General features: G+C 39.2%; 1 protein-coding gene and 1 long non-coding RNA gene across 2 annotated transcripts in view; both read left to right on the top strand.

The window, feature by feature from the left end:
• Window positions 1-4,707, top strand: part of LOC121554703 (fibronectin-like) — a 34,205-nt gene extending 29,498 nt beyond the window's left edge. The window contains exons 8-12 of the mRNA XM_045217839.1: window positions 2,425-2,508; window positions 2,597-2,716; window positions 2,833-2,975; window positions 3,763-3,857; window positions 4,056-4,707. Coding sequence (XP_045073774.1) covers window positions 2,425-2,508; window positions 2,597-2,716; window positions 2,833-2,975; window positions 3,763-3,857; window positions 4,056-4,203 — 590 coding nt within the window. The 3' untranslated portion in view covers window positions 4,204-4,707. The remainder of the gene's footprint in view (window positions 1-2,424; window positions 2,509-2,596; window positions 2,717-2,832; window positions 2,976-3,762; window positions 3,858-4,055) is intronic.
• Window positions 4,708-9,212: 4,505 nt separating this feature from the next.
• LOC123486518 lies at window positions 9,213-13,357 on the top strand. The gene is made up of 3 exons (XR_006659395.1): window positions 9,213-9,276; window positions 13,019-13,061; window positions 13,249-13,357. It is a non-coding gene; the product is annotated as an uncharacterized LOC123486518 (long non-coding RNA).
• The last annotated feature ends 1,396 nt before the right edge of the window (window positions 13,358-14,753 follow it).

Below are 14,753 nucleotides of genomic sequence, written 5' to 3'. Positions count from 1 at the left end.
CCTGCCTTTCAAAAGTTTTTGAAAGCCAAGTCAACAAACAGATCACCGACCATTTCGAATCCCACCGTACCTGGTCATGGGTGCACTTCAGCCACGCTCAAGGTCCTAAACGATATTATAACCGCGATCGATAATAGACAGTACTGTGCAGCCATTTTCATTGACCTGGCCAAGGCTTTCGACTCTGTCAACCACCGCATTCTTATTGGCAGACTAAATAGCCTTGGTTTCTCAAATGACTGCCTCTCCTGGTTCACCAACTACTTCTCAGATAGAGTTCAATGTGTCAAATCGGAGGGCCTGTTGTCTGGACCTATGGCAGTCTCTATGGGGGTGCCACAGGGTTCAATTCTTGGGCCGACTCTTTTCTCGTGTATATCAATGACGTCGCTCTTTCTGCTGGTGACTCTCAGATCCACCTCTACGCAGACGACACCATTTTGTATACATCTGGCCCTTCATTGGACACTGTGTTAACAAACCTCCAAACGAGCTTCAATTCCATACAACACTCCTTCAGTAGCCTCCAACTGCTCTTAAACACTAGTAAAACTAAATGCATGCTCTTCAACCGAACGCTGCTTGCACCCGCCCACCCGACTAGAATCACTACACTCGACGGGTCTGACCTAGAGTATGTGGACAACTACAAATATCTAGGTGTCTGGTTAGACTGTAAACTCTCCTTCCAGACTCACATTAAGAATCTCCAATCCAAAGTTAAATCTAGAATCGGTTTCCTATTTCGCAACAAAGCCTCCTTCACTCATGCTGCCAAACATGCCCTCGTAAAACTGACTATCCTACCGATCCTTGACTTCGCGATGTCATTTACAAAATAGCCTCCAACACTCTACTCAGCAATTTGGATGTAGTCTATCACAGTGCCATCCGTTTTGTCTCCAAAGCCCCATATAATACCCACCACTGTGACCTGTACGCTCTTGTTGGCTGGTCCTCACTACATATTCGTCGCCAAACCCACTGGCTCCAGGCCATCTATAAATCACTGCTAGGCAAATCCCCGCCTTATCTTAGCTCATTGGTCACCTTAGCAACACCCACCCGTAGTCTGCGCTCCAGCGGGTATATCTCACTGGTCATCCCCAAAGCCAACACCTCCTTTGGCCGCAATTCCTTCCAGTTCTCTGCTGCCAATGACTGGAACAAATTGCAAAAATCTCTGAAGCTGGAGACACTTATCTCCCTCACTAACTTTAAGCATCAGTTGTCAGAGCACCTTACCGATCACTGCACCTGTACACAGCCCATCTGAAATTAGCCCGCCCAACTACCTCATCCCTATATTGTTATTTATTTTGCTCATTTGTACCCCAGTATCCCTATTTGCACATCATCTCTTGCACATCTATCATTCCAGTGTTAATACTAATTGTAATTATTTTGCACTATAGCCTATTTTATTGCCTTACCTCCATAACTTGCTAAATTTGCACACACTGTATATATATGTATTTCTGTTGTATTTTTTTTTTACTTTGTTTTGTTTTACCCCATATGTAACTCTGTGTTGTTGTTTTTATCGCACTGCTTTGCTTTATCTTGGCCAGGTCGCAGTTGTAAATGAGAACTTGTTCTCAACTGGTTTACCTGGTTAAATAAAGGTGAAATAAATAAAAATAAAAATATTGAGGCTCCTGCCTCTACCTTCCTCTACAGTGTCCTCTGTTAATATTATCCTCCTCTACCTCCCTCATTAATATTGAGTCACTATCACATTCCTCTTTAATATTGAGGCTACCTGCCTCTACCTTACCCCCTATCTACAGTGTCCTCTGTTAATTGAGTCTACCTGCTCTACCTTACCCCCTACCTACAGTGTCCTCTGTTTATGCTCTCTTACCCTACAGTGTCCTCTGTTAATATTGAGTCTACCTGCCTCTACCTTACCCCTATCTACAGTGTCCTCTGTAGTTATTGGGACAGTGCAGCATTTCTTCTTATGGCTCTATACTCCAAAAGCTTGGATTTGAAATAATGACTATGAGGTTAAAGTGCAGACCGTCAGCTTTAATTTGATGGTATTTTCATCCATATCGGGTGAACCATAATGTGAAATAACAATGTGTGATAAAGTAGTTAAAAGTTTAGTATTCTCAGAATATCAGGCGCGGGCTGAAAATCGACATCTTCACATTGCATTTTATTTTAGGGGGCAGGAGAATTAACGAGGATACATTAAGCGCTTTAATCATAATTTTTACATTGCAAACAGTAACAATTATTTTTCATAGCCACGAAAGGTAGCGGATCCGGCCAAATAGGTTCTGTAACGCATCAGTCCAAACTGGAGAGGTGTCGGATCCTGTTCCCGCAGGATCTGGCTCAAATAAAGCACTGATGATACAAGTAAAACACATTAACACATTACCAAAGATCTTACTTTAATAATTTGTGATTCAGTACATTTTCAGTGGTGGGAGAGACCCTTTGGAGTTGCTGCAGTGTGTGTTCTACTGGCTGTGATCATAGGCCTGTGGGTTTCCTGTAAGTGTTTTTTTTTATTTTTTAACTAAAACATTTGTAGTCAATGTTGTGACAGTTACACATTTTGATTGACTTTTCCCTTTTACAGATGCCACTGCAAAGCGAGACCAGCTAAATACCAGGACCACAGAGAGAGACCAGTTACAGAATATTCTAAATACCAGGACCACAGAGAGAGACCAGTTAAAAACCAGGCTTAGGTACTATGGTGAGTGCAGTCTTTTATTTTCTTAATTTACAAGTATCATTTTATTTCATACTTAGAAGAGATGTAATTTATTTGTAGACTTTGAAATGCCTGCTGTTCTATTTCGTTTATTTCAGAGAAACCCTGTTTGAATGAATGGTGGAAGTTTGGCACCAGCTGTTATTATGTCTCCTCCACAAGGGACACAGGTGGGGACGGTCAGCAGCAGTGCAGAGCAATGGGTGGAGAGTTGGTTGTTATAAACAGCAGAGAAGAACAGGTAATAGAGAATACATTAGTAATGCTATAATACTACTGTTTCTTTATTATTATAATTATTAATCATTATCTACATCTCTGATTAGTATTCAATGTGTAAATAATTGTATCACCAATGTTCATGTCACTGTCAATTTATAGAATATACTTCCTGCCAGCAAAGCAAGTTTGCATGAGATTATATCTATACCTATACTATAGTATAGCAGCTGAGGCTGCAACCTGATCTCATGGTTTCACTTCGACGTAATCTGGATCAAAGTCTATTTGTGACGCATTCATTCCATGTGGTTACAGGGTTAATTCTGTGAGGTTACAGGGTTAAAACAGAAACAACTCAAAGGGTTATGGTTAGGGGTTAAGGTTAGGGCAATTGGTTGGGGAAGGCTTCAAACTAAAATGATTAAAAACAACGCTCTGTTTCCATCAAGTACTCTCCCTCTTGCCTGAGCATTGTGAACTGCCGTGGCGCAGTCGTCAGTGCAGATTGGTCTGTGTGGTGTGAGCACGCTTCCCCTCCAAGCTTCCTGAGTTTGCACCAGTGCTCGGCAACTTTTTTGTATTTTTTTGTGAGCGCTGAAGAAGGCATATATCAAAGTACTCAGGACCTTTTCAAACATCCTAAATCCCCTTGTATTTCTATTGACCAGGCTCAGTACATTATACTACTACTACTACTACTACTATTAGACTACTACTACTATTATTAATTATAAAAATGTAAAAGTGTTTCTCTGTTGTGGAGATTAAATAATGGTCATTGTTTTTCTTCCAAAATGATATTATAGATATTTATCCATCGATTAAAGAAAAATGTCTGGATTGGTGCAACTAAAATCAACGGAATCTGGGAGTGGGTTGACGACACAGCATTTAAACCTACGTAAGTGAACAGGTTCTGGAGGCCTTTTTTTCTGTTGTAATAAATTACTTTTTACAGTCCGATAATCTTGTCCTCAGCCAGATGTCTCTCTCACTCTCTGTCGAATGGTAGCAATTGAGCCTGGAGACTAGGTTAACCGTCTGATTCTCTATTTTCCATTGGATGATATTAAACTCTGATTCTCTGTGTTGTTTATAGCTATTGGATGGAAGGGGAACCAAGTAACTTAAATGACGAGGTGGCTTGTATTGAGATCTCACAGACGGCATCAGACCCATTGAAGAGTTGGAAGGTTGTAAAATGTACTTCAAATTACTGGGTGTGTGAAAAACCGTTCACACCGTAGTCTAATTATAATAACTAATGTAAGCCCCTATCTTATGGAGTTGCACTGGTTTTCCCTTTGTTAGGCCTAACGTGTTTCTATGTGTATCTACATTGAAAGATGTATTTGATGTCTTTAAAGAGACCAGGGCTATGTGGAGTTTGTCCACCGTTCATCAGGCCCAGTGGAGTGGAACTGTGGTCTAGTAGGCTCTAACTGTGGTCTAGTAGGCTCTAACTGTGGTCTAGTAGGCTCTAACTGTGGTCTAGTAGGCTCTAACTGTGGTCTAGTAGGCTCTAACTGTGGTCTAGTAGGCTCTAACTGTGGTTGACCTTTTTTTAAACTATATTTACAATTTTTACCATTTAATGTGTGCATATAACAATTGAATAAGATTCTGTTTTCATTTAAGTTTTTACAGTTATCAATCCATTTCAAATGCAGTAGTTTTCTATTTTTGCTTCCATTCTGTTCCATATGTACCATGTGTTCATTCTACTGATTAAATACATCTATATACTGTGATCCAGGTATGTCATTTACTTGTCAGGAATACTGTAATACTAAGTGTTGTAATGTATGAATAGTAACTCCAATGTTTTCCTTCTAAATGGTGTCAGTTATTAGTTGACATAGTACAGTAAAAACACTTTAGTTAATAGATAGAAAACAGTCGTTATCAGTAAAGTTATAGCAGTACCAGAATTGACCACTAGAAGGGTTGTGTCATCCATGGACATGTGACCAGAGCCCGTATTCACAAAGCATCCCAGAGTAAGAGTGCTGATCTAGGATCAGTTTTGTCTTTGACCTCTCTCTGGTAATGTTCGTTGTTTATTTTTTTTACTTAGCTTACCCAGTACAAAGGAACCGATGGGATAGTCCCAAAAGAGCAAACTCTGCCCAACTAGCAACACAATAGTCCTGTTGGATGAAATATTCACATTTAGAACTTCTGTGAAGTATTCTGAAACTTGAACTTAAAACCTAAACATGTGCATCTTCTAAGGCTCCAACCTTAGCTATACCCACTGGATACCATTATGGACCTATAGCGTTCACATAATAATGGAGTCAGATTGATAAATGTAGGTTATTATTATATTCAACATAATTTAAACACATCTACACCTTAACAGGTGTCTTGAACATACTGAAGTCTGAGATTTCTGAGTTCCCAGGTGTTTTGAATGCAGCATTAGGGGATCTGTTCTCCACCACCCACAACCTTCCTGGGTACATCATTGGGGGATCTGTTCAGATATGTTATGATATGATATGAGATCAGATCAGATATGATACTGTATGAGATCAGATCACATATAATTTATTAGATATGATATGGTACTGTAGGAGATCAGATATATGGTAATTTATGAGATCAGATTTGATATGGTAATTTCTGTTTGGTTAAATTTGAAGACATCTTCTGCAACACAAGTTAAATATCCAGTAACAATTTCTATGACGCATACACATATAATGCCCTGTAAAACATTTATAACGCCTTAATATTCACTATAAGATATTAGAATTGCTCATAAGTAAATGTGTAACATACAACAATAAATGTAAATAAATATGGTAACAGGGATCCCTTTTAACAAACATTAAACTTTTTGCCTCTGTCTCAAAATCCGCATCAGCCAATTAAAATCGTGAATGTAGTTGTACACTGTCAAACACTACATACAGTGCCTGCAGAAAGTATTCACACCAATTGATGTTTTCCACATATTGTTGTGTCACAGCCTAAATTTAAAATGGATTAAATTCAGATTTTGGGTCACTGGCCTACAAAAAATACCCCATTATGTCAAAGTGGAATTATGTTTTCAGAAATGTTTTAAAATTAATGAAATGAAAAGCTGAATTATCTTGATTCAATAAGTATTCAACCCCTTTGTTATGTAAAGCCTAAATATGTTCAGGAGTAAAAATGTGCTTAACAAGTCACATAATAATTTGCACGGACTAACTCTGTGTGCAATAATAGTGTTAACATGACTAATAGTGTTTTGTCATCTCTGTACCCCACACATACAATTATCTGTAAGGTCCCTCAGCCGAGCAGTGAATTTAAAACACTGATGTAAGCACATAGAAAAGGGGAAGTTTTCCAATTCCTCACAAAGAAGGACACCTATTGGTAGATGGGTAAAAAAAAAAAGCAGATATTGAATATCCCTTTGAGCATGGTGAAGTTATTAATTACACTTTGGATAGTGTATCAATACACCCAGTCACTACAAAGATACAGGCTTCCTTCCTAACTCAGTTGCCGCATTCAGAGGGGTTGGGTTAAATGCGGAAGACACATTTCAGTTGAATGCATTCAGTTGTACAACTGACTAGGTATCCCTTTCTGTTTGCAATAAGGCACTAAAGTAAAACTGCTCAAAATGTGGCTAAGAAATTCAATGTATGTCCTAAATACAAGGTGTTATGTTTGTGGCAAATCCAACACAACACATAACTGTATACCACTCTTCATATTTTCAAGCATGGTGGAGCTGCATCATGTTATGGTTATCCTTGTCATCGCAAAGAAGTACAGAGATTTTTAGGATAAAAAGAAGTGGAATACAGCTTTATCACAGGCAAAATCCTAGAAGAACACCTGGTTGTCAGCTATCCAACAGACACTAGTAGACAAATTCACCTTTCAGCAGGAAAATAACCTAAAACACAAGATCAAATACACTGTAATTGTTTACCAAGATGCCTCGGAATGTTCCCGAGTTGCCTAGTTACAGTTTTGGCTTAAATTGGCTTGAAAATCTATGGCAAGACTCGAAAATGGCTGTCCAGCAATTATCAACAACCAACTTGACAGAGCTCGAATATTTTTTTAAAAGAATAATATGCAAATATTGTACAATGCAGGTGTGCAAATCTCTTGGTGACTTACCCAGAAATACTCACAGTTGTAATCGCTGCTAAAGGTGACTCTAACATGTATTGACTCAGGGGTGTTAATACTTACGTAAATGAGATATTTCTGTGTTTCATTTTCAATATATTTGCAAACATTTCTAAAAACATGTTTTCACTTTGCCATTATGGGGTATTGTGTGTAGATGGGTGAGAGAGAAAAAACTATTTAATTAATTTTGAATTCAGGCTGTAACACAACAAAGTGTGGAATAAGTCAAGGGGTATGAATACTTTCTGGTATTTCTGGTATTATAGCACTGCAATCATTGACCTGTTTGAATATAGAGATTATTGCTGCAAGGACTCATTCACATAAACACAATGACACAACTATACAGTATGTGAGAGAAAAGTGTATTGCATCTTTGTCAAAGAACATGTAAAGAATGACTTCTGATTTATTTATAAAATCTCAGTATTATTTTATTATAGAAACATGCAACATATCTCGATTCATCTGCTAAACATTACACAAACAAAGATGTACACGATTTATCATTAAATACTTTTAAAAATATCAATTGTTTATCGGAAAAAAAATTAAATAAATACAACTCATTGAATGAACAGTATTTCTAATTGTGGTGATTGTGCCCAAATAAACTACAATAACTTTGAACACGGAGAGGGAATGGAAAGTAAAAGGACTGAGGGAGACAGAGAGATGAAAGAGAGAGGAAGAAAAGTGTAGAAAAAAGTGGGTTGAGAGAATTAATTCTGTAATTTAATATCTGTGACCAATCTCTTTATATCATAAACACATTGAATTTAATGAATATTGGGACTCTGTACCGCTTTGAAATCATCCATGAGCTCCTTCACTCTTATCATGTCTGCTTTCTGACAACATTTAGGACCATCAGATCCACAAAGACCCCTGCTTCCACCTAGAGGATCAAAGGAGTGATTACAACTGTCACAGGGACGACGAAAAGCTAATAAGAATACTGTATGTTTTCTGGTCTATATTCGTTTCTATGTCTGTATGTTAACACCATTTAACCAAGAGTTGAAGACATTTCAACTTGATCAAATATTTTAATGGAGAATAAATATTTAAAATAGAGTTTGCGTGGTGAAGAAGGCTTTGGGAAAAGTGGATGCAGTCAAAGTAACCAGGAGTGGTATGGTGTTGATATCATAGTAACCAGGAGTGGTATGGTGTTGATATCATAGTAACCAGGAGTGGTATGATGTTGATATCGTGTCTATCTAAACAGCAAAAGGAGTGTGCATTGTGGCTCGAGAAATGATTGACACATGAGGTTAAAAGCTTTGATTTTCAGAGCATGTCACTGGTAAAATGTGCTATTTCCGGCGTCCCGTTTGACATTGATAAACAATATCTTAGGCAAAAAAATCCAGGAGTAGTTAATGCACGTCGCTTGGCCCGTATGAAGAATGGGGAAAATGAGCAAAGTTTATCTGTACTATTGATGTTTGAGAATTTACCACCCTATGTAAAGTTGTGATGTATAAGATACGCCGTAAGAGTGTTTGATGAGTATTTACCACCCTATGTGAAGTTTGGATATATGTAAGATATGCCTTAAGAGCGTTCGTGCAAAACCCTTTGCAATGCAAGAAGTGTATAAAGTGTGGCCATGTTTCAAGTGTTTACAGATGGAAGGAATATGTTATTGAAGAGTCTGAATGTAAAATGTTGAAACTGTGGTGGGGATCAAATTTCCGAATTCCCTGAGTGCCCTGTTAGGGTGAAAGAGGTTGAGCTATCAAGCAAATATCCTATGTGGAGGCGGTGAAGAACGTTGAAGGGGAACGATGCCACAGTTCTGAAGAAGATATGGCGGTGGATGCACCACAACCAGTTGCACATGTTATACATCAACCAAGTGATCTGGATAGACTTATTGTGAAGAAGGTGCATTTTGTAGTATTTATAGCCACAGTTATTCATTGTACTGCACAAGTGTCCAAGAAGCTGGACAGCATTATATCTGCATCCGATACGTGTTTGGGCCTTCAAGACTTAACAGCAGAAGCACTGCAATGATCCTTATTATCTACCTGTACAGTAGGTGGCGGAATGCAGATACAATTGTTGCGAATGCCATTATACCAAAGAAGAAGACGAAAGTCAATTCGACAACTCTTTTACGTGGCTTTACCCGAGTCTTCATGACAGCAGGAGAAATGGTAGGTTCATATTTTTATTAAATAAGTCAGGTGTAAGATTCTTTAGGAGTGCATTGTTATTTATCCCAACGAAACGTGAACATAATAATGCCCGATTTTTAACTTCTCTTTCTAATAAATGGCAGGTAAAAATATCAAATACCCAACTAGGCCAACTACGGCGGAGTGCGCACAAGGAAGTCTACGAAAGGTGTTGTCTTTTTTCACAGCGATCTGACGCTGACATGTAATCTATTAAGCCGATATATTGATATATTTATCCTAAAATAATACATGCTTATGTCGAAAGAAACAATAGGCAATCGTGCGTATACAGTGTATTTCTTTCAAACTTTGATAGGTGGTCATGTCGATGAGTGCCCTGTAGGCCTAAATGACTTGCGGTACATTTTTACTGTGTCGGTGTCCGAATACCCATACTTGCGTTTAATTAGTAGGCATTTTAGGTATGCGAAAATAGCGCGTTTTTTATAGCCTATTATGTGAAATTTCGAAAATAATGTAACATTTCGAAAATTGAGTGCTTTAAATGCTAGGATTTTATACTCATTTTGGCTTTGGTAGAATTCGCTCCACACTTAAGATAATCGTCTTTACAGACTCAGGTGTTTGACAGATGGTTATCAGATGAGGGGAAGCAGTGTACTTAGTGCATAGGCCTACATTTTTACTAAACAGTACGTTCTAAATAGTACGTATTACGATTAGTACACTATGTAGTTTTAGTAAGTAGTGGACAATGCACATTTCAGACATGGCCTATGACTTCCAGGTAAAAATGACAAATACCCAACTAGGCCCACTATGGCGGAGTGCGCACAAGGAAGTCTACGAAAGGTGTTGTCTTTTACACAGCGATCTGACGCTGAGATGTAATCTATTAAGCCGATATATTTATCCTAAAATAATACATGCTTATGTCGAAAGAAACAATAGACAATCGTGTCTATACACTGTTTCTTTCAAACGTTGATACGTGGTCATGTCGATGAGTGCCCTGTAGGCCTAATTGACTTGCGGTACATTTTTAGTGGTTGTGTCCGAATACCCATACTTATGTTTAATTAGTAGGCATTTTAGGTATGCATTTCGAAAATTGAGTGTTTTTAGTAAGTAGTGGGCAATACAGATTTCAGACATGGCCTATGACTTCCCGTCGCAGCTGCACCCAGTCAAACCGGACAACATGGACGCGTAAAAACGCGACCACTTTCGGTTTAAATTGGAACCATTGAGCTAGATAGAGGGCTCACCCTTGTATCTATTCTATTTACCATCTCTGACATCATGGGCAGCGCCGATGAGGCTATCTCCATTTTAAAGGAGTACATTTTCTTTTTCAGCCAGTGATGTTGGAAGTCCCACCCAGTTGACTACATTAATATGATGGCATCCCTCAATGGCGCTGCCCATTCTAACGTGGCCTTTTGGCCGCTAGAGGCCTCTATCATTCTCTATGGTTGGGGCGTTTGGGCTAGAAGGGATACCATTTGTCAGAAATGACCAGGTTTGACTTTTCGTAGCAGGTTGGTTAGGATAAATTATGCAGCAAGTTAGGATAATTAAGGTTAAGGTTAGGAAACGGGTTAGGGTTAACTTAAATGCAAAAGGAAATCATCTTTTGACGTCAATTCGACATAAACTGTATCAGGTTAGGTCGAATTGGTGTCCAGCCTAGGCCTGGATCATTTCTACAATGCGTTTTCTGTCTCCAGGAAATATCAATTCTTATTTAGTTTAAAATGTGGATTCCAAAAGGCTTTAAATATAAGGTCCGCCGTCCTTAAAAACACAAAAATATGGATCTTGAAAGGGAAGTGTATGTATTTTGAACACTTTTCTTCAGTGGATGTTGGTGTTTTTGCCATGTCCACGGGTGGTGTTCATCAATTTCCACAAGAAATATAAGCCATAAAATATTTAATCTTTCTTCATTATTTTATAGTCCAAGTTAAATTCTCTCATCAATAATGTTTTTTATTAATTATTATTGTATTTAAGATGTTCTGTGTGTCCCTGATATCACTTTCCACCCTGTTAGTTTGTAAATCTCCATTTAAGAAAACCACCCTTTCCTACAATGACCCCACATTCAGGAATTATCATAATTTCTTTGGTGGGAAACAATGGTCTAAAGCTACATGAAAATTAACCACATTTCAAAATGTTAAAATATGTTTGATAGAGAAGTTAAAATCATGTTCAAGGGTCCAACATTATGCTAGCTCAAACTTGTTCACTCACAAAACTATGGCTAATTTAGACAACAAATGTCCACCCAGTTAGTTTCCACCCTGTTAGGATTATGCACCTAACAAGTTGGAAAATGCACCAAAAAAATTAAGTGCCTGAGTTTGACCAATATATTTTTCTGAAAGTCAGACGTCCTTTTTCTGATAGAATACTACACTAAATTATTATTATTTTTTCTCCAAGTTATGAGGTCCAAAATGCACCACATTGTAGGAATGACCCGGCTAATACAATTTCCTAAAAGATGACCGACATGGCATTGGGTTTCATCTTGTTTCATTACTCAGGGTTGTACAGTACAGTTCTGAGGACGCTGAAAAGTTGATCAGCTACAGTATCAGCAGAATTATTGTTGCAATGTGTGACGGCACCGTCAGTGTTTTATCCGAACATGTCTTTTTTTTCTTTCTTTTATGCAATGAAACGTGCAATTGTGCTTGTTTCTTTCACCGTGGCAAAACATTCAAAACTTCAGTGCCCGTATAAGTCGGAACGCTGTGGAGAAATATGTATGAAAATGAAAAAGTATGCACTCACTAACTGTAAGTCGCTTGGATAAGAGCGTCTGCTAAATGACTAAAATGTAAATGTAAAATGATTATACAGGTATCTGCCTAAATAAAGTATCTTAATAGGGAGTTGGGCCCCACGAGCTGCCAGAACAGCTTCAATGCACCTTGACATAGATTCTACAACTGTCTGGAACTCTATTGGAGTTCTTCCACAATAAATTATATAATTTGGTGTTTTGTTGATTGTAGACCTCCCGAGTGGCGCAGTGGTCTAAGTGTGCCACTAGAGATCCTGGTTCGAATCCAGGCTCTGTCGTAGCCGGCCGGTACCGAGAGATCCATGGGGCGGCGCACAATTGGCCCAGCGTCGTCCAGGGTAGGGGAGGGAATGGGCAACTGCATTCATATCCAACTGCATTCCAGGAACAGACCCCCTCGCAGCCATTACAGGGATGTAGCTCAGTTTGTAGAGCATGGCGTTTGAAACACCAGGGTTGTGGGTTCGATTCCCACGGGGGGCCAGTATGAAAAATAAAAAAATTATGTATGCACTCACTAACTGTAAGTCGCTCTGGATAAGAGCATCTGCTATATAAGTGTTCCACCCTGGCGACAGACACACATCCTTTAAAGGCCCTATGCTCCGTTGAGACCCCTCTTTCAAAGTCACTGAGATCTCTTCTAGCCATGGTAGCCAAAATAATGGGTACCTGGGCATTTTAATACATGGCCCTAAGCATGATGGGATGTTTTAATCACTTAATTAACTCAGGAACCACACCTGTGTGGAAGCACCTGGTTTCAATATACTTTGTTCCATCATTTACTCAAGTGTTTCCTTTATTTTGGCAGTTACCTGTATGTCAAAAGCAGTTGATGTATCTTGATTTTAAAATATCTGTTGTACATTTACCAAAGTAACAAGTTCTGTGTTTTTAAAGAAATGACTGATTCATATTTTGTTCTCACACTTTAAGAGTTGTGTTGGCGACCATCACACAATGCTGGCCTCAGATGATGGTAGGTATATGTGGAAACACGTAATAAACTGACCCAAACAATATTATTTAATTTAAATCTCAATTTAAGAGGATACATTTAGTAAGATATCAATTGTTGTCCCTTAACTGCTGGGATGAATAATACACATGTTTATGTACATTTATTGTCAATAAAGTTTGTTTCTCTCTCATTATTCCTTCACCAGTGCTGCCCCCTCCTGGTGACATCCAGGTCCTGTTGCTGACATTAGATTCAGTGTCTCTGAGCTGGAGTTCTCCTCAGGGGCTGACAGGACCACAGACATTCAGAGTGACCTGGGGTTGACGGAGAAACAAGGTCAACAAGAGTGAAAGGTGGGCATCATCTTGAAATAAGCAGTCTCCAACCTGGTAAAAAGTACCAGTTCAACGTGGCTACAGAGGGAGAAGATGGAAGCCAAAGCAGATGTGTCTCAGCATCCCTATCCACAGGTACAGTAGGCTAACTTGTGTTTTTATTCAGACTACATCATTCATTCATTCCTAGAGACATTTTTGGACTCTCTGTCAAAAACAGCTCATCCTCTATTCTAAACAAATATTGTTTTTTGTTGCAGTGGTCCCACCCAGAGACTTAAAGGTAGACAATTTGAACGATACCTCCTTCACTCTCCGCTGGTCCAAGGCTGAAGGGATGGGGAAAGTCCCACAGCACTTCTTCATATCCAACTGCATCCCAGGAAGAGACCCCCTCGCAGCCAATACTGACGACTGCCACAAAACCTTCTCAAACCTGCAACCCGGCACAGAGTACCCTGTTAGTGTTGCAACTGTGCTGAGCAATGGGGAACAGAGTGAACCTGTCTCTACAACCATCTGCACTAGTAAGAGATCTTCCCCCAATTACAGCTTATTGTGTCTTTACCACTAACTACAACGATGTTGTTACATTACAAATACACGTTTTGTTGCTTCTGTTCTGTTTCTAGCTTATTTCTCCCCATATTAAAAGCCCTGGCTTTATTCTACTTTTCCACCGGCAAGGCTATAAATATTTTATTAAATGTTTAAGGGATTCCATTATTTTATTTTTTAAAAGTGAGGTGAGTGAACATTTTAAGGTAGAACTAAGGCTGTTGCGGTCACCATATTACCGCCCCACCGGCAGTCATGGGTCATGGCCTCAGTAAAATTCCACATGACTACTGAGTCACGGTAATCTCCTTTTTATGCACTCTGGACATGCTTTGGCATTACCCAGCTTGCTAACTACCATCAGGTCCTAATGGCCTGGTACTCGGGGCTCTGTTGTCCCTCTAACCATCAGGTCCTAATGGCCTGGTACTCAGGGCTCTGTTGTCCCTCTAACCATCAGGTCCTAATGGCCTGGTACTCAGGTCTCTGTTGTCCCTCTAACCACTCTGACATCAATGCATTCGGAAATCACATCAAACACATCATCTAAACAGTATGCACTTTTAAAACTCACCTCACTGTGAAGATCAATTTGATGAAAGAAGTTCAATAACAGGTTGAAACTGAGTGGAAAACATGGTAGTTGTAGGAGGAACACCTACGTGAGAATGCTATTCATTGACTACAGCTCAGCATTCAACACCATAGTGCCCTCTAAGCTCATCACTAAGCTAAGGATCCTGGGACTAAACACCTCCCTCTGCAACTGGATCCTGGACTTCCTGACAGGCCGCCCCCAGGTGGTAAGGGTAGGTAA

The sequence above is a fragment of the Coregonus clupeaformis genome, unplaced genomic scaffold, assembly GCF_020615455.1.
Source record: "Coregonus clupeaformis isolate EN_2021a unplaced genomic scaffold, ASM2061545v1 scaf1249, whole genome shotgun sequence".
NCBI lineage: Eukaryota > Metazoa > Chordata > Actinopteri > Salmoniformes > Salmonidae > Coregonus > Coregonus clupeaformis.
This window is presented reverse-complemented; position numbering and strand designations above follow the sequence as displayed.